At 43.6% G+C, this 24,754-nt stretch overlaps 1 protein-coding gene across 3 annotated transcripts in view; it reads right to left on the minus strand.

Moving 5' to 3' along the window:
• Window positions 1-4,146: 4,146 nt before the first annotated feature.
• The window catches only part of LOC143788586 (carboxyl-terminal PDZ ligand of neuronal nitric oxide synthase protein-like), a 114,954-nt gene continuing 94,346 nt past the window's right edge, over window positions 4,147-24,754 (minus strand). For 2 of the 3 annotated variants that reach the window (XM_077278370.1, XM_077278369.1), the window contains exons 11-12: window positions 11,009-11,309; window positions 4,147-5,989 (exon numbers count right to left, since the gene is read on the minus strand). In XM_077278370.1, coding sequence (XP_077134485.1) covers window positions 5,467-5,989; window positions 11,009-11,309 — 824 coding nt within the window. In that variant the 3' untranslated portion in view covers window positions 4,147-5,466. The remainder of the gene's footprint in view (window positions 5,990-11,008; window positions 11,310-24,754) is intronic. The other variant, XR_013218673.1, reaches the window with a different exon arrangement.

Raw genomic sequence — 24,754 nt, forward strand, 5'->3', positions numbered from 1 at the left:
CACAGTAGCCCTTTTTCGGCCATCTTTCAGGGAGCCATTGCTGCACATGTCTGGTGGCGGCTTTTCTCCGAGAGACAATATGATCAGTAGGTGACAGATGTCACTCTTAGAAGATCTCAAGTTAACCTACACATTGGAAGTTTTCCAGCATGTACGTCAAATGGAGACAGAAAAATGCAGTATGAACATGGCCTAAGCCAGTGTCCCCCAACTCCAGTCTTCAAGAGCCACAGATCGTGTTTTCAGGATTTCCTAGTATTGCCCAAGTGATGGAATTATCAGCTGTACAATACTAAGGGAATCCGGATAACGAGATTTGTTGGTGGTTGTTCAGATCTGGAGTTGGGGAACATTGGCCTAAGCTGTCGTTAAGAAGTCTACAATTGTGTGCCGATGTCTGAGCTCTAATAACAACCATCAGAATTGTGATCGCAGCTCTGAATTATAACACAACCACAGAGCAAAGAGTATAGCAAAGTAGCTACAATGTCACTAAACTTTTTATTCACAAATATATGTATGTTGAGCTCACGTCGTACACAGTATCGTGACAGATTGGTAGAACCACAAGCGGTGCTCGGAATCAGACAAATATAAAGAACGTTCCCAAGTAGTGATGAGCGAGCGAGATAGATCGGATAAGGTGTTATCCGCCATGCTCGTGTGCCAATAGAGTGACTTCAACGTCCTCGAATAATATGTGCGAGCCCCTGCGGCTGCATGTCTCATGGCTGTTTGACAGACACAACACATGGAAGAATTACCCAACAAATAGACAATCCCTGCATGTGTGGCGGCTGTCGAACAGCCATGAGACATGCAGCCGCGGGGACTCAAACATATTATTCGAGCACGCCGAAGTCACTCTATTAGCACACGAGCATGGCGGATAAGGTCATCACTATTCCTAAGCAAACAAGGGGAGGATAGACCGCCACCCAAACGCCAGAAGTCCTATAGGTTATTAAAGGGAACCTGTCACCCCCCATCCCAGGCGTGTCCGAAAAAAACGCAGTTGCGCTGCCCTTCGAACTTACGGCGCAGGCGCCAGGGACGCTAATGAAGGAAGAGGAGGCGGCGCCCGGCGCGTACAGGCCCTGAGTGACGGCTGTGGTGCGTCTTTTAGTTACAAACGCCTGTGGGGGGGGGGGTGACAGGTTCCCTTTAATTATGGCTTCCTATAAAACTTCTGGAGTTTCAGTGCCTGGCTTTCTTGGGAATGATCTTTACTAAACGTTGTATGCAGATTGATGTAACCGGTAAGTGGTTTTCAGAAGAATGCTGCGGAGACTTTCTTGTAATGAAGGATTTGCTCATTTTATCCAGTGTAGGTTCAGGTAGAATACAGTGACACATTTGCTTACATGGTTCTTACAGCCATCGCAACCACTATACGTTACATTCAGGTCTGGAGAGATAGCCACACAGTATAAAAGGCACATTAGTTTACAGAGGCACGGGAGCATAAGGCAAGGCTCACCCCACACAAAATGGGTGCAACTGAGGAGCAACTTCCTCCAAATAATGTTTATTCGTTTTAAAGGGAATCTGTCAACGTGATTTTGCTACACTGAAAGCAACAAAAAGTAGGGGCACAGAGCTCGATTCCAGTGATGTGTCACTTCTCTTACTGAGCTTCTTGTTTTTTTTGCTTTTTTTTTTTTTTTTTTTTATAAAATCACAGTTTTATCAGCAGGAGATTATCAGTAGATGACTGCTGCCAGGTAGTCAAACTCCGCCCCCACCAATGATTGGCAGATTTCTGGGTATACTGTGCAGAAGCTGAAAGCTGTCAATGAGAGGTGTGGGCTGGGTTATACAGAGTTCAGCAGAGAAAATAGTTTTTAACCAAAACTGCAGCACACAGTAAGATATACATACAGGAATCAGTGTCTCTGTCGCTAAATCTGGTGACAGATTCCTTTTAAGTGAAATCAACAATTTTCCGGTGATAATGGTGTCTTCCTTAAAGCAGTATTCCCATATCCAAGATCTTAGCCCAATATGTTGTAGGTGCAATAATAATATTAATAGTAAATTCCTCCAATCAGAAATGTAGTATAGTTCTTCTGATTTGCTATGTCGCTTACCCCATGTGCAGGGAATTGCAGTAGCTTAGGTATCCATGGTTACGACCAAAAGTAACTAACTGGCACTATATGGCCATGTGCACACGTTACAGATTTTGCTGCGGATCTGCAGCGGTTTTGACGCTGCGGATCCGCAGCAGTTTCCCATGCGTTTACAGTACAATGTAAACCTATGGAAAACAAAATCCGCAGTGCACATGCTGCGGAAAAAAACGCGCGGAAACGCAGCGTTGTTCATTCCGCAGCATGTAAATTCTTTGTGCGGATTCTGCTGCGGTTTACACCTGCTCCATAATAGGAATCCGCACAAAAACCGCGGTAATTCCACAGTGCGGTTTACCTGCGGATTTACAAAAACAGGTGCGGGAAAAATCCGCAGACATCCCTCCTACGTGTGCACATATACTATTAGTGGTTGTTGTAACCATGATTACCTAAGCTACTGTAATGCCTTGCACATGGGGTAAACGACATAGAAAATCAGAAGAACTATACTACATTTCTAATTGTGCAGGTAATTACTAATTTTATTATTATTACACATAGGATCTTGGAGATGGGAATAAGCCTTTAAAACTGCCTCCAGAAAACTGGAGTAGTGGATTCATCCCACCTTCATGTTTGTTATTCCTCACCTTGCAAGGTATCACCTGTCCACAGGATCGCTGATAAACTGCTGATTAGCAAGGGTCTCAACTTTAGGACCCCCACTAATCCAGAGACCAGGGCTCTAAAATGACCTGTCGGAAATGAGTGCTTCATTCTTTTCCTTTGTCGGCAGTCACAAACAATGAATGTAGCCGAGACCGTGCATTCCAGAGCCTCGGGATTGGCGTGCGTCCATGTGGTTGAACCCCCACCATTTAGAAAGGCATCACCTATCCTGGGGAATGGCGATAACTTGCAATGTTCGAAATAACCCTTGAAATCAAACCAGATAAAAGGATCAATAATAACTATAATTAATAATGTAGAAGTGACACTAAGGTCATAAAATACCTTCCATTCACATTAAACAATCAATTCCTGGTGTTTTTCAAGATCTCTGCTTCCTGTTATTGAATAGGGACCTTTATTGGACAGCTCCATGGCGAACATATATATCCATAGTCCTGCGTCCATCCCAGGATCAGGAAAGCATTGGATCTACCGGAAGGATCCTAATGAATGACAGCAAGCGGAGATCTGGAAACCTGCTAGAATTGTATACAAAGTGTCTGTGTGAAAATTGTATAATCCTTCATCTTACATATGAGAACATTTATTTGCTTAAACAGGGCCGGTCCATTTATCATAGAACCAATCACAGTTATATGGATTTTAAAATCTTTTCTACTTTTCGATCTGGAAAAAAGATACACAATAGAAAATGAGAGATTATTATGAGCAGGGAAACACAAGCTGATCCGAAACCATTGAGACTTCACATATACAGCGATCCTCCCTGAGCCCAACCAGCCCTGAAAAAGCAGACAGGCTATACAGCTGGGGTGAAATGTATCAGACTCTGTAACACAAATCATATGGAAGACGACGTTCATAAGGAATATAAATCCATTCACTGATATCAAAATAGAAAAACATTCTAATCTTCTTACCATGTGATTAGAGATCAATGTAAGAAGCTGCGTACACGAAACGGGGCACACAGTCAACGACATAGGCTGCGTCCACATCTCGGGAGAGCTTCAGGCGCTTGCGCAGAACATACCTATATACCCTTATTCATTGTCATTTTGGCCTCCATCAAGGTGGTACATATAAGCATATTTTTTTTCAAACTGTTTGAAAGCATTGTACACTGCTTCTCCTTACAGGCTGGGTCAGAGTAAAAAAAAATGTTTAAAACCATTGGAGATTGCTTTTCCTTATAGACTGGGTCAGAGTGAAAAAAAAAAAATTATATATATATATATATATATATATATATATATATATATATATATATATATATATTAGTATTCTATGCCTTATACATTTTTTTTTATATCATGGCAAATGCACGACATACACCACTTTACCGCGGTATATGTCAAAGGCTACATTGGAGAATAATCATGACACGATGTAAGGCTTTAATGAGAAGTGAACACAGCCAAAGTCCTGTATAATAAGCCCTACGTGTTAAAAGTAGGATTCTCCTTTAAATAACCATATACTAGAATATACGTCCTCTGTTTCTAAAAAAATATAACAAATGTCATATGTCAGTTTTTTAAATGAGCAGATATTAGATGACAATATAATATATACAGAGATTGTTAAAAAAAAACTAGGATATGCTGAAACTGCAACAAAATACTACATTTATGGACGATCCATACAAACTCCTCTCTGAAGATACAGGTTGAAGAAATATTCACCTTCCGTGGACAGAAAACCTTCTTTCCCTATCAGCACAGTGATTATTTCCAGGTCTTGGTGTCATAACCAAGGCTTTACGTGGTATAAAAAATCCCTTCTACTAACTGATGAAATAATTCGGGGATGGCAACTTCACTGGTAACACACAATGATGGACATTTGTCAATACTGGGTCAAACAAGAAGCAAAGCCGTTGCTCAATGCAGCCACTCCAGTTTGAGATCATATTCTTCAAAATTAAGAACTGAAATCTCATTGGTTGTTATGAACAATTAATCCACTCTCGTTTGGCACTAGCTTTGATAAATCCCCATTAGCTGCGATTTCCGACACCTTGCAACTACTATATATTGTAAGTTTGAGCATGTAGTGCACTAGAAATGTTCCATAAACAATATGGCTAGGCTGGTTGAAGAACACTATGGCTAGGCTGGTTGAAAACACTATGGCTAGGCTGGTTGAAGAACACTATGGCTAGGCTGGTTGAAGAACACTATGGCTAGGCTGGTTGAAGAACAATATGGCTAGGCTGGTTGAAGAACACTATGGCTAGGCTGGTTGAAGAACACTATGGCTAGGCTGGTTGAAGAACAATATGGCTAGGCTGGTTGAAGAACAATATGGCTAGGCTGGTTGAAGAACAATATGGCTAGGCTGGTTGAAGAACAATATGGCTAGGCTGGTTGAAGAACAATATGGCTAGGCTGGTTGAAGAACATGTAATGTTCGACAATTTGCACATTGACTGACCCTAAAAAGTTTCCAAACCCTATTCTATCACTATGCGCAATTAACTAATGAACTCATCATGAAAAGAGACATTAGGTGGAAGTTACACATATTTCCCACCATAAATTTGCAAGGTGACAGCAGAATCTATATATAGTCCATCTGAGCCTCATTAACGTTGCCTATAACCAGCTATGAGCCGGGCTGAGCAGATCGCCCAAACCAACTATAGTATCCAGTGATGAGACTATTAAAAAGTTCTAAAATTAAAAAAATATATACTCTACTCAAATGAGAGAAGGTCTGGATGAGGACCCTCATTATCTAGAGTTGTTTTTCTTGGCCAAGAACTCCAGTTGGAATGATTGGCCTGCTCTTCTATAAGGTCTTCCTGGCTGATGCAGGACTTCACTCCTTTTTTGTCGGAGTTGTGAGATGATTCCCTGAGGTTTGTGTCAGGAGATTCCTTGTGAATAAGGTCAGGGACAGACAGAGCAGTCTCAGGAAAGGCTTCCTTTTGGTTCTCCGTAGACACTGAAATATCAGCTTCAGCTAGTCCATTAGGCAGTGTATCTGGTAGGCTGTTGGGCGATTGAAGATCGTTGATTTCACCAACATGTTCAGAAGTGACATCAACTGCTAAATCCAAGCTGACAGCCGTGGAAATAACCGGCTTTTCTGGGCTGCTCAGTACAGGGTTGGAAGAGATCATCATATCTTGAGTGGTCTTCAAAGCTCTGGAAACTCTCTTCTTTATTACTGGTGGTGGTGGGTCAAGTCGGGGGAAACTCTCCACAAGCTTGGATCTGTAATCATTGACAGAAAAGTGGGGAATGTATTAACTCAACAACTAGTAAAGGAATAAAAATAAATCTGCGGTTAAAACACAACCAATGTCAAATTCACAAGATGTTTATACAGCAGTTACTGTTCAATGGCTCCAAGGCCTATGGGGAAAGCCGGGTGCGAAGAGCTGCCTTGAAGCACTGGATGATCGTTTTTGTCTATTTTCTTTTCCTTGATTGGTTTAGTCTACTTTATTTCCTTGACTCAACAACTCATTGTTCTCATCACTGACCGTGTGGACATGAGCAATGTTGGGATCTACGTTATATGGGTTCCCAATAACACTGTGCATGCTGAAATCCATGTGAGATCACGTACAGATATACCTTGTCCACAGGAGACAATACCTGCGAGTAGAGAAGACCCCAAGTACAGTATGTTCCCCTGTCCGTTTATGGAACCAGAAATGGCTTCTAGCTGGAGAAATCATTAGTGGACCAAAAACTTATCTCCCTGAACACAATGTTTTAAATCAACTGCCTAGAAATAGAGTTAAACAATATATTCAGCCATGATTAGGAAGAGCTTAGAGGCCTACTGCAAATTATCGATACATGGTGTTCAACCCCTTTACCCCCGAGGGTGGTTTGCACGTTAATGACCGGGCCAATTTTTACAATTCTGACCACTGTCCCTTTATTCTGACCACTGTCCCTTTATCTGGAACGCTTCAACGGATCCCGGGGATTCTGACATTGTTTTTTGTGACATATTGTACTTCATGATAGTGGTAAAATTTCTTTGATATGACTTGCGTATATTTGTGAAAAAAATGAGAATTTAGTGAAAATTTTGCAATTTTCCAACTTTTAATTTTCATGCCCTTAAATCACAGATATGTCACACAAAATACTTAATAAGTAACATTTCCCACATGTCTACTTTACATCAGCACAATTTTGGAACCAACACTTTTTTTCGTTAGGAAGTTATAAGGGTTAAAATTTGACCAGCGATTTCTCATTTTCGGGGACATGCCATTTTTTTATTACAGCGATACCTCATTTATATAGTTTTTTAATGCTTTGGCGCTTTTATACAATGGAAACTGTTTTATAGAAAAAAAAAAAAATGTTCGCATTGCTTTATCCTGAGAGCTATAACTTTTTTATTTTTCTGGTGATGGAGCTGTATGGGGGCTCGTTTTTTGCAGGACAAGATTAAGTATTCAGCGGCACCATGTTTATTTATATCTGTTTTTTTTATTGGGTTTTATTCCACTTTTTGTACAGCAGTATAATGATAAAACATTGTTTTTTGCCTTTTTTTATGGTGTTCACTAAAGGAGTTAAATAGTGGGACAGTTTTATACGTCGGGTCGTTGAGGACGCGACAATACCAAATATGTGTACTTTTATTATTTTTTTTCACTCATTTATTTACAGATACAATATCTTTTTTTATTATTATTATTTTTTATATTTTTACAATCTACCTTTTTTTTAACTTTTTTTTTTTTTTTTTAACATTGTCCCACTATGGGACTATCCTTTTTTGCAGGCTGATTGCTTCTACAGCATGGAGATGAAGCAGCATCCCCATACTGCAGAAACTGTCAGCTCTGTACTGACAGAGAGACTTGCTCATTATGCGCCGCGCATGATCAACAAGTTTCCTAGGTCTGGTGACCCGGATGTTGACATCGGGTCACCATGGCAACGATCGGGAACCTGCGGGGTCTCGAATCCAAAGGCAGAGGGGCTGTCAGCCCTCTGCCGGCTCACGGAATGCTGCGATTGTAGCATTTTGGGGGTTAAAGTGCTGGGAGCGGTCTGTGACCGCTCCTGGCACTTAGTGCCGGGTGTCAGCTGTCAGAATCAGCTGACACTCAGTGGCGATCGCCTGTGCACCCCCCAGTGCGTTCGGGCGATCGCCTAGATGTAATGACCCGTCCCTGGTCAAATAAGTCCTGGACACATGGACGGAATATTAGGTCTCATGTCAGAAAGGGGTTAAGAAGGTATTCACATAATCAAATCCATGTCTAGAAGTCCTACAGATGAGTGGAACAATGGTCACTCGTGGATCTCAGTGGGTAGGCACTATGTTTTGATCCAGGATCCCTGGCACGGCCACTATGGTGTCACCAGGACTCCACAGTACAGACACAGCTGAATATAATGGTGGAAAAGGGAGCCACGATGACGTCACCTACTGTGTGAAGCCTCGGTCCACATACGTCACAGAGTGGGAGCGGGGCTACACAAGTAGGTCAGTACTTGGAGAGTGGGAGGGGGCTGGGTGGCCATCAACCACTGTGCGGGGACTTTTTGGTCCATCATACAAAGTGTGGGGAACTTGTGGGGTCATCATACTGTGCTTATGGGGGAGTTCACTGTGCAGGGATCATTTTTGGGATCATCATTAGTGATGAGCGAATATACTCGTTACCCGAGATTTCCCGAGCACGCTCGGGGGTCCTCCAAGTATTTTTTAGTGCTCGAAAATTTAGTTTTTATGGCCGCAGCTGAATGATTTACATCTGTTAGCCAGCATAAGTACATGTGGGGGTTGCCTGGTTGCTAGGGAATCCCCACATGTACTTATTCTGGCTAACAGATGTAAATCATTCAGTTGCGGCAATAAAAACTAAATCTCCGAGCACTAAAAAAATACTCAGAGCACCCCCGAGCGTGCTCGGGAAATCTCGAGTAACGAGTATGTTCGCTCATCACTAGTCATCATACTTTATGGAGGTCATGAATGGGGCACTGTAGTGGGTGAGAACACTAAGGCTTCAATATGCGCCACATTATGGTGTAAGGCTATGTGCACACGTCAGGATTTCTTGCAGAAATTTCCTGAACAAAACCGGACATTTTCTGCAAGAAATCCGCATGCGTTTATCTCGCGTTTTTTGCGCTTTTTTTTTTTGCGGATTTTTTGCGTTTTTTTTCCGGAGGTTCCAACTGCAATAATATAGTGGGAAATCCACAAAAAATCCACAAAATTAATGAACATGCTGCATTTTTTACCACAATGCTATTTTTTCAACGAAAAAAAAACGCAACATATGCACAAAAATTGCGGAATGCATTATAAACGATGGGATGCATATGTATGCGTTTTTTAAGCGTTTTTATAACGAAAAAAAACCGCGAAAAATCCTGAACGTGTGCACACAGCCCAAATGTCACAATATTATGACCTGTGACCTTGCCTACTCCTCTGAATAGTTTTCTTTATTATTAGGACTTTTGCTATGTGGCTCCATCATTTCTATATATGTACCTGGTTGTCATTATTGGGGAATACCTTTGTATGGCTTTAAAGGGAATCTGTCACCAGACCTTTGCCACCTAATTTGAGAGCAGCATAATGTAGGGGACACAGACCCTAATTCTAGCGATGTGTCGCTTACTGGGCTGCTTGCTGTAGTTTTCTGAAAATCACTGTTTCATCAGTAGGAGATTATATTAGAGGACTAGTAAACCTGCTGCCATATAGTCCTCCATATTCACGAGCTCTGTATAACCCCTTCCCCACCACCCACTGGCAGCTTTCTGTGTACTCTGTGTATAGGCAGAAAGTTGCCAATCAGTGGTGTGGGCAGGGTTATACAGAGCTCAGCATTCAGAGAACTGCTAGATCTGTAGCAGAGAAAAGAAGGATTTTATAAAAAAAAAAATACAACATTCAGTAAATGACACATCACTGGAAACAGGGTCTCTGCCCCCTTTATAGGGAACCTGTCACCACGCCTGGTGTTTTTAACTAAAAGAGCCACCTTGTGCTGCGCTAATGCTGCATTCTGTCTTTTATTTGGGGTCCCTTCCAACTCAGAAATATTTGTTTTTATAATTTGCCCGCCATACCTGTAGTCTGACCGGGGGGGGCACGTCTTTTCCCCTGGACACAAACGCCTCCCAACCATCACTCATTTCCTCCGGGCGCTGCCTCCTCTGCCTTCATTTACGTCCCCGGCGCCTGCGCTGTAAGTTTTTTTGGGGGCATGCGCAGTTAGCCCTGTCCTTCGACTCACATCACATGATGTCTTTATTCTCGCGCCTGCGTGTACCGCGGCCCCAGATCCCTCCCCGCAGTGTGAATAAATCAGAAGAGACTGCGGGGCGGGATCTCGGGCCGCGGGTCCATGCAGGCGTGAGAATAAAGACATCATGTAATGAGGAGGTTCAGACTTTTCTTATGGGGGTTTGTCCACAACAATACATTGTGGAAGAAAGGTCTGTGTGTTCAGTATGGTGCTGCCGTAACTAATCCTCATGCACAGCTCCATTCCTTTGATTTCCCCCTCTACAGCCCATGTGGGCTCTCTTCTCCCCGTGATTTTGAGGATTGTGTGATCTCCCACTACCTTCCCGCTGCTGTCTGCCATGGCTGCTGTCCACTCTCACTGCACAAATACAGAGCCTATTCCACCTTTTACCCCTGTAGATTAATGCGCCCTACAACTCCATTCAAAGTCAATAACGCTGAAGAATAAAGCTGAGTGTATGGGTAAGGTGGGATACCCCTTGTAGCAAAGCCTTGTAGGCTAGGATTAAGTCCTAGGGCTCCAGGTCCTGATTAGGTGTACCTGGATAGCTAGGACTAGAACCAGGCCATGGGCTCCCTGGTCAGTCAGCTGGGGAAGCGGAGCAGAGTGGATTGTGTGTTGGAGCTGGAGCGAGACAAGCCAGAATCTCTGAGAAGAGACTGCACCAAACTCCATGTATCACAGCTGTGACCGAACTGGGACTAGCTCAGCCATGTCCGAGTAGCCAGGGGCTGTATTGCTTAGCTAGTGCCTGGACAAGGCTAGGGATTTAGGTTTATGGCTTTGTTCTGTCCAGTGGAAACATTATTCCGTGTGGGATATCAAAACTCTGTGGCTTCGTGTTCCAAGCAGCTGCTCGATACAGTGAACCCTTACACCCTTTAAAGCTTTTAATAGACGTCACCTTAAAAATATACAAAGTGCAATTCTAACCATACACAATAATGGAATCCGATCAGTGCAATATTGGACTGGGACTCACATTTCTTCATTCCCAAGGCTGAGAGTCCGCTCCTTGATGGACAGCTCGGATGCTACATTCTTGTTGACTTCCATGATCCCAATATCCCCTTTGTCAGTTTCTTTTCGTCGTAGAAAATCATTCACTTTGGCTCCAACTGCTTTTCCCAAGTTCTTCAAGTGCTGGGTACTGCCTGCTAAAATGCCAACCCCCGGTATATCCGAGTTACCCGGAATAGGTTTTGTCAATTGATTTAGCGAAGAGCTCAGCTGTGGCTTTGGCATATGGGCTGCAATGGAGTTCTGGAACATGCTTTGGTCAACTGTGAAACAAACAGAGAAATAGGCTAAGTATCAGAGGACCTGGATTATCTCAACACATTGTACCCAGCAGAAGACACCGACCATCAGACAAGGTGATGCCAGCTAGGACACCCAAGCATGCGGCATACAATTTCTCTTATAACTTAGCATTATAAAGCAAATCGCCTGTAGACACTTGGACCCCCAAACCTCATACCGCCCATATGCCTATCATATATTGGAGATGCTCCTCACAAGTAAGGATCAAGTTCCTTCAAAACTCGACTTTCTATTAAGAAACAACCTATGAGATATATACAACGAAGAGACTACAAGTCGGAGTATCATTATTACCGGTAATAATAATATATTATTAATGGTCAATTTGCAGTCTTTCATTGAGCAGAAAAGCACAAGCCTATGGCCCCCAATGCAGTCTTTGAAGCCCCCGATGCAGTCTGTGAGGCCCCCGATGCAGTCTTTGAAGCCTCCGATGCAGTCTGTGAGGCCCCCGATGCAGTCTGTGAGGCCCCCGATGCAGTCTGTGAGGCCCCCGATGCAGTCTGTGAGGCCCCCGATGCAGTCTGTGAGGCCCCCGATGCAGTCTGTGAGGCCCCCGATGCAGTCTGTGAGGCCCCCGATGCAGTCTGTGAGGCCCCCGATGCAGTCTGTGAGGCCCCCGATGCAGTCTGTGAGGCCCCCGATGCAGTCTGTGAGGCCCCCGATGCAGTCTGTGAGGCCCCCGATGCAGTCTGTGAGGCCCCCGATGCAGTCTGTGAGGCCCCCGATGCAGTCTGTGAGGCCCCCGATGCAGTCTGTAAGGCCCCCGATGCAGTCTGTAAGGCCCCCGATGCAGTCTGTAAGGCCCCCCATGCAGTCTGTAAGGCCCCCGATGCAGTCTGTAAGGCCCCCGATGCAGTCTGTAAGGCCCCCGATGCAGTCTGTGAGGACCTCGAACCATGAGGACATAGGCAAATAGATATAAATTATGATTATGGAAGAATTAGAAGGCCGTATAACATGTGCATGGACAGGCCGGTTGCTTTCCTAACCAGAGTGTGACAGCTGCATAAAAATACATGCGGTCACGCTGGGGTTGGGAGAGCCACCGGCCAGAGCATTGCGTTGCGATCCTCTTCCAAGTTATACGGCCGTGTGACTCTTCCCTTACAGAGACTCATTACTGGTTGTATCAGAAGTTAATGACCTGCTTTAAGAACGCTCTTTTTCAGCTTAAAGTCACATATCGAGCATTACAAGAATATAAGGGCCCCGTACCACGATGAGCACCTCTAGCAGCAAATGAATTCCATTTAGAAAACTATTATTACTGGCAATCTTTAAGTATTATTTCACCCCCTAAAAAACTATTTATATCCCCATGTAGCCCTATCAAAACCAAGTCCAGCAATACCTTTACATGTCCAATCCATTCCTCCTTTACTGAGAAATCAGCATTTGAATTGATATGTAAATGAGGCTGACAAACTACTTGTAGATCTGGTGCCTCTGTCACTCCAGCTCTATTCCATGCCCAGCACCGCCTCCCCCTGCTTGACTGATCATCTCTATGTTGAGTGATTTCAGGAAAACGAGCTGTCAGTAAAGCGGGAGGAAGCGGCTCTGGGTGGAGAATAGAGCTGGAGTGACAGAGGCCTCAGATCTACCTTATCCATTTACATATGAATTCAAATGTGGATTTCTCAGTAACGGAGGAACGGACTGGCCATGCAAAGGTATTGCAGGTCGTGCCTTGGAAAGAGCATAAATAAGATTCGGGGTGAAATCCTGCTGACAGGCTCTCTTTAAGGTCTCCATTTGTCCTATGTGTATTTTCTTCCTTTACATGATTTCCGAAAAATCTGCTTTCCATTATTATTGATCGACATCTGTTATATAACACACATTCGGGTGAAATGATTTTCAAATATGATTAAAAATTATAGTTCTCGGCAAAACACTGTCCTGTGTAAACAGGACATGTGATGCAGTGTAAACAGGACATGTGATGCAGTGTAAACAGGACATGTGATGCAGTGTAAACAGGACATGTGATGCAGTGTAAACAGGACATGTGATGCAGTGTAAACAGGACATGTGATGCAGTGTAAACAGGACATGTGATGCAGTGTAAACAGGACATGTGATGGAGGGAACAATGATAATGGAAAGCGCACATAGTCTGTTACTGATTGGTCTGTGCACATAAGAACTGTGGCTTTCCAATGACCGCCAACTGGCTTACATTACATGTAGCTGATCGGCAGCCTTTAATTCTGTGGGTCAACAGGTCTAAATGCCCACTTAGGCACTTTCTCCGCTACCTTGGTTCTCTATGAAAAAGACATTACCAGACTCCCCTGGTGGCGGTTCAGGTCCCTGATGAACAAAAGGATTGGCCGTTGAAGAACAAAAGGATCGGCGGCTGAAATGCCAAAAGTCGGGAGACCCCCATACACACTAGAGCATAAAGTTTAGCACAGTCCTAGGTTCCCGACCCCTGTACTGAGCCTTATAGAGCCTCCTAAATAGGAGGTAGGGGGATCCTCCAGTAAGGGGCTTTCGGTGACCCATATACATTCACAATAACGGGATATGCCAACGTTACTGACAATGGGACCACACAATAATAAGATCATCACATACCTACACAAACACAATACACCAGTACTGCAAAAAGAAAGACACAAAATCACAGAAAACAGGATCCGAGTCACAGAGCAGGTTAGCCTTTCAGCCTCCACAAACACAACATTTTCACAACAGACTATCAAAGGGCAACATGAAAGTCTTACCTGACTCAGATTACTCGGATGGCAAATAAAGGAGGGAATACAAAAAAGATGTGAATCCAAGTATAATTTATAAAGAGGTTTGGCAAAAAGAAGCAGCGCACATGCAGGGGGTTATCAGAGAGACCGGCAGGTCGGACATTCGGAGGTGCAGACATAAAAGGGTTTACGATCTTATAAAAAAAAAAAGCTACTTCAATCTACCTGAATGCTCACCACACTGCGCCACCATAGGGCAGAAGTATGTTTTCTTACGACCAAGTTCTTGTACAGTTTTGTACATTATATGTGATTCGATTCTGCCATGGTTTGTTGTGGGTGACATAACCAATACAAACATCTACAGTGTCCATGATTCCTCTACGTCCAGCTGTCTGCATGCCCCTCTGTTAGAAGGTTTACGTCTATTGTGGTCATTATTCACTGGCCTAACCAGCAACACAGATCTGCTGGTTCTGGAGAACGTGCCATCTGCTGCCCAGCATGTACAACACAATCCCTCCTCAGATGGAGGAGAACTAGGGAGCAGCAGAAATGAGGGGCATGTGATGGAGGATTTCTTCTACTTCAGGGAGGAGGAAGAACTCACTATTAGTGATGGGCGAACCTGCTCGGATAAGGCTTCTTTCATACTTCAGTTGTTTGGCGTCAGTCACTTCCGACATAGTGACGGATCCGTCACAATTGTTGAGAAAACGGTTCCAACGGATCCGTTTTTTTGACGGATCCGTTACTTGGGGGTTGTCTAGGAAAAGTATCTACTTTTTGGAGCATGCGCAATTGAAAAAACGGATTGGGGCGACGGATCCGCCGAAATGATGGTCGCGACGGCTCCGTCGCCCATAGGCGGCCATTTTATGGAATGACGGACGCGACGGATCCGCTGCGAACCGTCATTTCGGCGTTGACAAAAAACGTTTCAATGTCCGTCTATATCTAGACAACGTCCGCCAAATTTCGACGGATCCGTCGCATGACGGATGGAACTGACGACCATCCGTCACAATCCGTCGCCAATGCAAGTCTATGGGAAAATAACTGATCCGCCACAAGACATGCAGCAGCGGGGACCCGAACATATTTTTCGAGCACGCCGTAGACACTGGGTTAGCACCAGAGCATGCTCAGATAACACCTTATCCGAGAACGTTCGCTCATCACTATTAACTATGTTTTAAGTCCGCAAACAAGCAAGTGATAAAGACCAGAAATAAGGCCATGTTCCTTCAGCAAGACTGGTTTGCCAAGTTATTTTTACTATGGACAGTAAATCACATAAAGTTTTAAATGATAGAAAATTCATTTAAACCATTAAAGACCTGTGACTTATAAATACGTCACAGGTCCGGTGCCAGGAATATAGAGCAGGCTCAGGAAAATAGCTCGCTTCATATATTGCAGCTGCCGGCTATATCAGAGGCAGGTGCTGCTTGTATACCTTGATCACTGCTATTTAACCATTTGAATACTGCCGTCAATATCTGGACAGTGATTAAAATGGTGCAGAGGCTCTGTTGTGCGCCCACCGCCCCTCCCCCACCCCCTAAATGCTATAGTAAAGTGCCAATAGAATAACAAGGGTCCTAGCGAACCACATTCAGCGCTGACGGTGGGTCGCATGCCACATCCAGCTCCTGCCTCACTACCAGTAGTGACACCCAGAGCCCCCCATTACCGGTATTATGACTGCCAAAGCTGAAATCACACCAAGGCAGTATGCCAAGCCCCAGGGTCTCCTATCTTACCCCCATCCAGATCTGCTCTTCTGTGCAAGCTACACACAAGTCACCATCTAGCGATCTGCTCCTAATAGCGGTTTGCTACAAATGGTGGTAATGCCCCAAGCTGACAGCCACGAGCCACACATCACGGGCCCACGAGCCAAATGTGGCTTTCAAGCTATAGGTTGGAGACCCCGATATATCTGCAGCAGAGCTACCAGTTTTGTGAATGCTAAGCCCTGTATAACCCCACCCACACCACTGATTGCCAGCTTTATGTGTACACTGTGCATAGGCAGAAAGCTGCCAATCAGTAGGGAGGGAAGCGGGCTTATACATATGGAGGACTACATGGCAACAGGTTTACTAGTCCTCTAGTAATAATCATCTGCTCATAAAACAGGGATTTTGTCAAAACTACAGCAAGCAGAATAGTAAGTGACATCACTGGAATCAGGGTCTCCGTCTCTACATTATGCTGCTTTCAGATTAGAGATTAGGTAAGAACCTGGTGACGGAATCTCTTTGGTAAAAAAAAGGGAAAAAAGTGGAGTCAGGTAATGTGTTTGCCTAATTTATCCATTTATAAAAGCCTGGAGCAAGCTGCTTTGCTGGTTTGGCTGTTTTTTCTTTCTTTAGGGAAGGGCTTGTAAATGTGAACGTTCTGGGTAAGTTGCCAACAAACAGTTATTTAATTTACTAAAAATCAGTAAAAGGTCACAGAAAAAAATTAGTTTTCCAGATAGTGGACGTCTTCTGCACATCTTCCAGGATATCTAGGTGTCAAACAAAGCAGAAGAGCGGGGGACATCTTTGGGACTTAGTCAGGGGGTGAACCAGCTTTTCTCCCATTCCCAGTCTGGTTCGTCTCTAGGTATACAGCAGTCATATCAGGAGGAGAAAATGCATTATTCTCACACATAAGCCTGGAGCAGTAGTTTGTCAGCTTTAATTTACGTCTGTATTAATGCAATGTCTGCAAGAGCTGGGTTTGCAAGGTCGGCATTTTTACGACTGGTGTAGTCAGTGACATTTTTCTTTATAGGGTATGTCAGGCCGATATTGACAGAGTTGTAGCTCATTCTTCAGCTTTCCCAGGAGAGACAGCACGGATCAATAGACATTCATTTACACAATAGATTAATCGATAAGAATATATTGGATGGGCGGCAGGAGTGAAGAGTTGGATGGTCCGGTCCAAAAAGTGATAAGTAGTACAATTATTCAGATGATGAGGATCCTTCAGTTATTCCTGGGTGTGAAAGAAATTGTCAGAAAGTATGTCTAGGTTATGTTAGAGTTACAGGGGCAAAACTACCGGGCGCGCGCAGGGGCAAAACTACCGGGCGCGCGCAGGGGCGTAACTATAGGGAGCGCTCAGGAGCGTAACTAGGAGGCGCACAGGGGCGTAACTATGGGGGCGCGCAGGGGAGAAACTATGGGGGCGCGCAGGGGAGAAACTATGGGGGCGCGCAAGGGAGAAACTATGGGGGCGCGCAGGGGAGAAACTATAAGGCGCGTGCAGGGGAGTAAATATAGGGCGCAACTATACGTGGTGCGCAAGGAGAGTAACTAGGGTGCGCGCAGGGGAGTAACTATAGGGGGCGCGCAGGGGAGTAACTATAGGGGGCACGCTGGGGATTAACTATAGGGGTGCGCAGGGGGGCTAACTGTAGGGGGTGCGCAGGTAAGCAACTATAGGAGGCGCGCAGGGGCGTAACTATATGGGGTGCGCAGGGGAGAAACTAAGGCGCGTGCAGGGGAGTAACTAGGGCGAGCGCAGGGGAGTAACTATAGGGCGCGCGCAGGGGAGTAACTATAGGGGGCGCGCAGGGGAGTAACTATAGGGGGCGCGCAGGGGAGTAACTATAGGGGGCGCGCAGGGGAGTAACTATAGGGGGCGCGCAGGGGAGTAACTATAGGGGGCGCGCAGGGGAGTAACTATAGGGGGCGCGCAGGGGAGTAACTATAGGGGGCGCGCAGGGGAGTAACTATAGGGGGCGCGCAGGGGCGTAACTATACGAGGTGAGCAAGGGTTGCAGATGTACTTAGTTCCTAATGCCTAGGGCGCCCAAAAGAGCGTGATCATAGATAAATACAAATAAAAAAATCCTTATCAAAAGTTAAAAAAAATAAAAATAAAAATATGTGTAATGCAGAATGTCTTGATAGAATATACTAAGGATAGCATGTCCAGAGAGAATCGCTTCTACTAATTCCGGGGCCCTAATTTTGGCCACTGGTTCCACTGTAGCTATGAAATCTGTGGATCCGAGTATCTTGATGTTGGGGCTGGTAGTAGCCGTCAGCCAACAATAATGGTATGGAAGAGGCCCACCTAAGCTGCATTGGTGTGAAAATGTAACTTTGCCACTTTATGGGAGTGGGTGAAAGTGGTTGGTCCTTAAAGGAAATCTGTCACCAGGTGTTTGCTACTTAATATGTGATGTATCACTTAGTTTACTGAATGCAGAAGTTGTGACACAGTTTTTAGATGTAGCAGAGCGCAGAAAGCTGACTCCAACCACAACACAGCTCTCTCTCCTAATTATGTCCGTAATTTAGTGCAAGTCTATTAAAATACTTACCGGTCCCAATCTGCCCCCTTGTCCAGTTATGATCTTCTGGCTCCTGGAAAAGTGTAAAAGTGGCCACGTGGGCCAGAGGATGCAGGAGCGGCGCTGGAAACGGCGGTAAATGGTGATTGCTAAGCGGTTTAATACACTTACATTACATAAATAATTAGGAAGGATTAGGGCAAAAAAACGTGGTAAGACATTTTCTTCATGGCGCAGTGCAGTCGGCCACCACTATACTACGATATGGAGGAATTGTGAAGTCACTTGTACAATAAAGTTAAAAAAAAAAAATGGATACAGAATTTAAAAGAGCATTCCGTTGATTTTTTTCCCTTTTTGTTAGTAATCACTTATGTAAGTGTAATGAGTGCAGTAATATATTCACCGGTTGCCATCTCCTGCCGTTTTCAGCGGCGCTCCAGTACACTACGTCGTCATATGATCACATTTGTGACCTGCTACATCTCTGAGTGTCTGACGTGTGGAGCAGAGGTCGTTTTTTAAAACTTCTCCATGTAAATCCATGAGATTTGCCTTTAAAAAGTAATGGCCGCTCCACAGCAGGGTTCAGATTTGGTCACGTGACGCTGTAGTGCACCGGTGCGCCGCTGAAAACGGCAGCGGACGACAACAGGTAAGTATATTACGACACTCATTAACATACATACGTGAGTGCTAAAAAAAAAAATGTAAAAAGTCACTGGCGGGCAACTTTAAAGCCATCCTATAAGCTCTGCCATATTGCCAGGGAAAATTAACAGCATATAGCTAACGATACAAGAGTCCAACATATGGAAGATACTGAGCAAGGATGCGCAATGCAGGACTGAGAAGAGAAAGCCACTACTTTGCGAAACACACACTGGTGCCCGTCTTCAGTTTGCTGAAGGTCACCTCAACAATCCAGAAGGCTATCGGAACAGTGATTTCAGGACAGAAGAGACCAAAACAGAAATTTTGATTGACATGAGAAAGAAAACCGCTGTATCACAGCATTAAACCTCATACCATGTGTGAAAGGCGGTTGTGGTGTCATGGCTTGGGCCTGTTTTACTGTATCTGGGCCAGGACAGCTACCATCATTGATGAAACAATGAATTCTGAATGATACCATCAAATTCTAAAGGAAAATGTCAGGACATCTGTCCATGTCTTAATGCAGTAAGAGAACGACTCAAACCGCACAAGTCGTTCTACAAAAGAATGGTGAAAGATTAAAGTGAAAGTTTTGGAAAAGTCAAGTCAAAGTCCTGATTGTAATCCTATAGAAACCGCTCATAGGAGAAATCCCACCAATATAACAAAGGTGAAGCTGTTTTGTAGGAAGAAGTGGACTTAAAGGGGTATTCCCATCTCCAGGATCCTATCCCAATATGTAGGAGGTGTAATAATAATACTATTAGCAAATACCTCCAATTGGAAATGTAGTATAGTTCTTCTCATTAACTATGCTGCTTACCCCAAGTGCAAGGCATTGCAGCAGCTTAGTAATCCATGGTTACGACCACTCATATAGTGACAGATATATAGTGGCAAATAGCAAAATATAAAAGTTATTTAAAGGAAGGAGGGTTGCAGAATAAGCTGAAAGAAATGGTAAAAGCACAATTAAAAAAAAGGAAGGATAAACTTATCTGTAAAATAATGTATTAAAGCCAAAGTAAAGAATACAGAAGACAGAGAGAAATGATAGAAATATAAGGTTTATTGTCATTGAACAAAGGAGAGGTAAGTGCACTTAATACAGACACGGAAAGTCAGCATTTCTCTAAAGAATTACCAGCACAAGGATTTACATGTATATTGGGTTTTTCACACCAGAGGGCAGCAGAGAGTCAGGTACTAAGATCAGGGCGCGGGAGGCATCACTGGTTTATCATTACTAGCGGAGTTTGTACAGCATTCGATTATTAGTACTATTACACACCGGAGAAACAGGAAACAATGCTACAGTTTTCCCAAAATGAAATATTTGGCTGCTGATGAAAAATAAAAAAAATTGACAAATAAGAAAAAAAATAAAAATACAAAAATGTATATATATATATATATATATATATATATATATATATATATATATATATATATATATATATATATATATATATATATATATATACACACACATATATATACATATATATATATATATATATATATATATATATATATATATATATATATATATATATATATATATATATATATATATATATATATATATATATACACACACACATATATATATATATATATATATACATATATATATACATATATATATATATATATATATATATATATATATATATATATATATATATATATATACACACATACATACATACATACACACACACACGCACGCACACAACAATCTTGGCTACTAAGCACGGCAGAAGAAAAAAAAAAAATCCACAGATCTATTTCTAATTTGCAAAAAAATAAAATTATCGACATAAACCTTCTCCTTCTCCCTACACATGTTGAATATGTATACACGGAGCGTATGGAGACACTGAGCACAGCCGACTGGGTCACTTTTTTGTACCATGCACTTACCATAAAAACTATTCAGCAATCATTCCCGTACAGGAGGTGTACAGTCAGGGCTGTCAATGGAAGGGACTTTGAAATAATCAATAGGACCATACAAAAAAATAAATATAGAAATGATAGGACCATAAATGAAATATATAAATGATAGATCCATAAATAAAATCCAGAATAAATAATAGTGCCATAAATAAAATCAATACAGAATAGGGCCATAAATACAGTATATACTCGAGTATAAGCCGAGAGTTTCAGCCCATTTTTTTAGGCTGAAAGTGCCCCTCTCGGCTTATACTCGAGTCGTTGTCCCAGGGGGAGCGGCAGCTGTCATATACTCACCTGCTCCCGGCGCGTCTCTGCATGTCCCTGCTTCTCCGGCGACGGCAGCTTCTTCCTATGTTCAGCGGTCACGTGGTACTGCTCATTAAATATGGACGCGACTCCACTCCCATAGGGGTGGAGCCACATATTCATTACTTTAATGAGTGGTACCACGTGACCGCTGAATATAGGAAGAAGCTGCCGGTGCCCGGAGAACCATCTGTCAGTGAGAAGCAGGGACCGCACCGGGAGCAGGTGAGTATGACAGGGGAGGGTGAGCAATCCGATATTCACCTGTCCTCGTTCCCCCGCCGGGTGCCGCTCCGTCTTCCGCATCCTCTGCCTGTGACGTTCAGGTCAGGGGGCGCGATGACGTGTTTAGTGCGCACCGCCCTCTGCCTGAACAGTCACTGCGGAGAGAAGGAAGACAGAGCGCGGCGGTGAAACGGGGACAGGTGAATATCGCAAGTGCCGGCGTTCCCGCCTGCTCAGGACAAGAGGTGAGTGTCATTTTTTTTTTTTTTTTTATCACAGCAGCATATGGGGCAAATGTTTGTATGGAGCATCTTATGGGGCCCATCATGAACTGTATGGAGCATTATATGGGGCTCCTGATTCAATATGGATATTCAAAAGCACTTAACCTACTGATGTCTCAATTAATTTTACTTTTATTGGTATCTATTTGAATTTTTGAAATTTACCAGTAGCTGCTGCATTTTCCACCCTGGGCTTATACTCGAGTCATTAAGTTTTTCCAGTTATTTGCGGTAAAGTTAGGGGGTCGGCTTATACTCGGGTTGGCTTATACTCGAGTACATGCGGTAAGATACATAATAAAAAATAGGGCTATAAATAAAATACATAATAAATAATAGGGCCATAATTAAAATAATAAAAGGGTCATGAGCAAATAAAATAATAAATAGTGCCATAAATAAAATAAATAATAATAAATAGTGCCATAAATAAAATAAATAATAATAAATAGTGCCATAAATAAAATAATAATAAATAGTACCATAAATAAAAATAAATAATAAACAATAGGGCCATAAATAAATACATAAAAAGGGCCATGAATAAAACAAAATAAATAGGACCATAAATAAAATGTTTAATAATAAATAGGACCATAAAGAAAATAAATAATAATACATAGCGTCATAAAAAAAATAAATAAATAACAGGTCCATAAATAAAATGAGTACGGTAATAGGATCACAAATAAATAAGTACGGTAATAAACTATAAAAGACTATAAAGGACTATACAACTATAAAGAAACAGAATAATAAACAATAGGACATAATTAAACAAAGGTTTTAAAAATGTAATAAATGAAAGAAGGAACACTCAATGTCTGTCTGTAGAGGTTCTGCCCAGAGAGAATCACTTATCTGCAGCCAAGACCCTCCATGCCCCATACACACTGATGGATCATTGGGCTGACCGCTCTCTCCCGCCACCCCCATACACATAGGAGAGCAGATTAAACGGCTGCAGACACCTCTGGCGGGTCCTAAATTGCAAAAATGTCGGGCAGATTGCAAAAAGAGCAGGAGGATTAAAGACCGCACACATGGAAGAGCTCCGTGCCCATAGCTGGAGGGGCCCTGTATGTGACACTCTGGTAATGGGGTCCGCTCGTTACAGGAGGGCTATAATAAATGTTATGTTACCAACTAACGCACACTCTGACCCCAATCATCATCCTAAGCTAACATGCGCCACCTGCTGGTGATGGACAGAAGTGCAGCTGACGAGGAGCACGATTCTGCTCCCAAAACCCAAAGCCAGGAGCGACAATGATCCAGCTAAGGTTTGGATTCAGTGACAGGGTGAGGGGAAGAAATGACAGCGAGAAACCAGGCTAATCAGCGCTCTTACAGAAAGGAAGAAACAAAAGGATCTCTTCAATTGGTCGCCGCATCTTCCTAAATAGATAAAACTGCAAAGTGGCTTGAAAAACATTCATCTTTGTAATTTTTTCAAGTACTGGAGGTTTATTCTATTGTGTAGTACTTATAGTCTTGGTTACCGACCACCGCTGCAGTCCTCTTCAAGGTGGCCGGATTTCTGGACATGAAGCGCAGCACTCACACTCCTTGTTATAGAGCTTGTAAGCGCTGCTATGGAACCGGCCAGCATCCGTGCCCCTACACTCCTCCAATGTTATGGAGGCAAAGAGAGAGGGCACTTTGGGCCAGCAGCGCACATAGAAGCAGAGGGGCGGGCTGTTCCAGAGTAAAAGATGATATGACAACCCCTTTAAATATCACTTTATCCATGGTCATGTTAAAAACTTGTTAAAAGATAGATCAGACATTAATATATAGGGCATCTACGTCTACAGATGGTTAAAAAAGAAAAACTAATTTACATACTTTTCTCCCATGAAGCACTACTTGTAAAACTCCATAGTCAACTGTCTCCCTAAGGCTACTTTCACACATCAGGTTTTTGCCGTTAGGCACAATCCAGCGAGTTTTGAAAAAAACATCTGTTTTTTTCTGCCGGATCCGTTTTTTTCTCATAGAGTTGTATTAGTGCCGGATTGTGCCTGATGGCCACACATTTCATCCGTTTTTTGCCGGATCCCCTCTCTCTCTCTCTCTCTTGTCCCTGGGAACAGGAAGTCCAAATTGTATGCCCAATAAACAAAAACGGATCCAGCCAAAAAACGGATCCGGGACATCAGTTTTTCACAATTTGCACCGGATCCGTTTTTTTTACACAAATAGACGGATTATGCCCGAAGGCAAAAAACTGATGTGTGAAAGTAGCCTAAAAGAGCCAGAATTTCCCCCATAAAAAAGGCTGTCATGAAAACAACAAGGATATGTCTAGAGTACAGTGCGAGCAGAGAGAAAGCAGAGTGCGAGCAGAGAGAAAGCAGAGTGCGAGCAGAGAGACGAGTGAGAGCAGAGAGAGATGAGTGTGAGCAGAGAGACGAGTGAGAGCAGAGAGCAGAGTGCGAGCAGAGAGAGATGAGTGTGAGCAGAGAGAGACGAGTGAGAGCAGAGAGAGCAGAGTGCGAGCAGAGCGAGAGACGAGTGCGAGCAGCATGAGAGACGAGTGTGAGCAGAGAGAGACGAGTGAGAGCAGAGAGAGCAGAGTGCGAGCAGAGCGAGAGACGAGTGCGAGCAGAGAGAGACGAGTGCGAGCAGAGAGAGCAGAGCGAGAGACGAGTGCGAGCAGCATGAGAGACGAGTGTGAGCAGAGAGAGAGATGAGTGCGAGCAGAGAGAGAGACGAGTGCGAGCAGAGAGAGAAGAGTGCGAGCAGCGTGCGAGCAGAGTGCGAGCAGCGTGCGAGCAGAGTGTGAGCAGTGCGAACAGAGTGAAAGAATGAGAGCAGAGAGAGAGCAGAGTGCGAGCCGAGTGCGAGCAGCGTGAGAGCAGAATTAGAGCAGAGAGAGAGAGAGAGAGTCGAGTGTGAGCAGCGTGAGAGCAGAGGGAGCAGAGAGAGAGCAGAGAGAGAGCACAGTGAGAGCT

The sequence above is a fragment of the Ranitomeya variabilis genome, chromosome 8, assembly GCF_051348905.1.
Source record: "Ranitomeya variabilis isolate aRanVar5 chromosome 8, aRanVar5.hap1, whole genome shotgun sequence".
NCBI lineage: Eukaryota > Metazoa > Chordata > Amphibia > Anura > Dendrobatidae > Ranitomeya > Ranitomeya variabilis.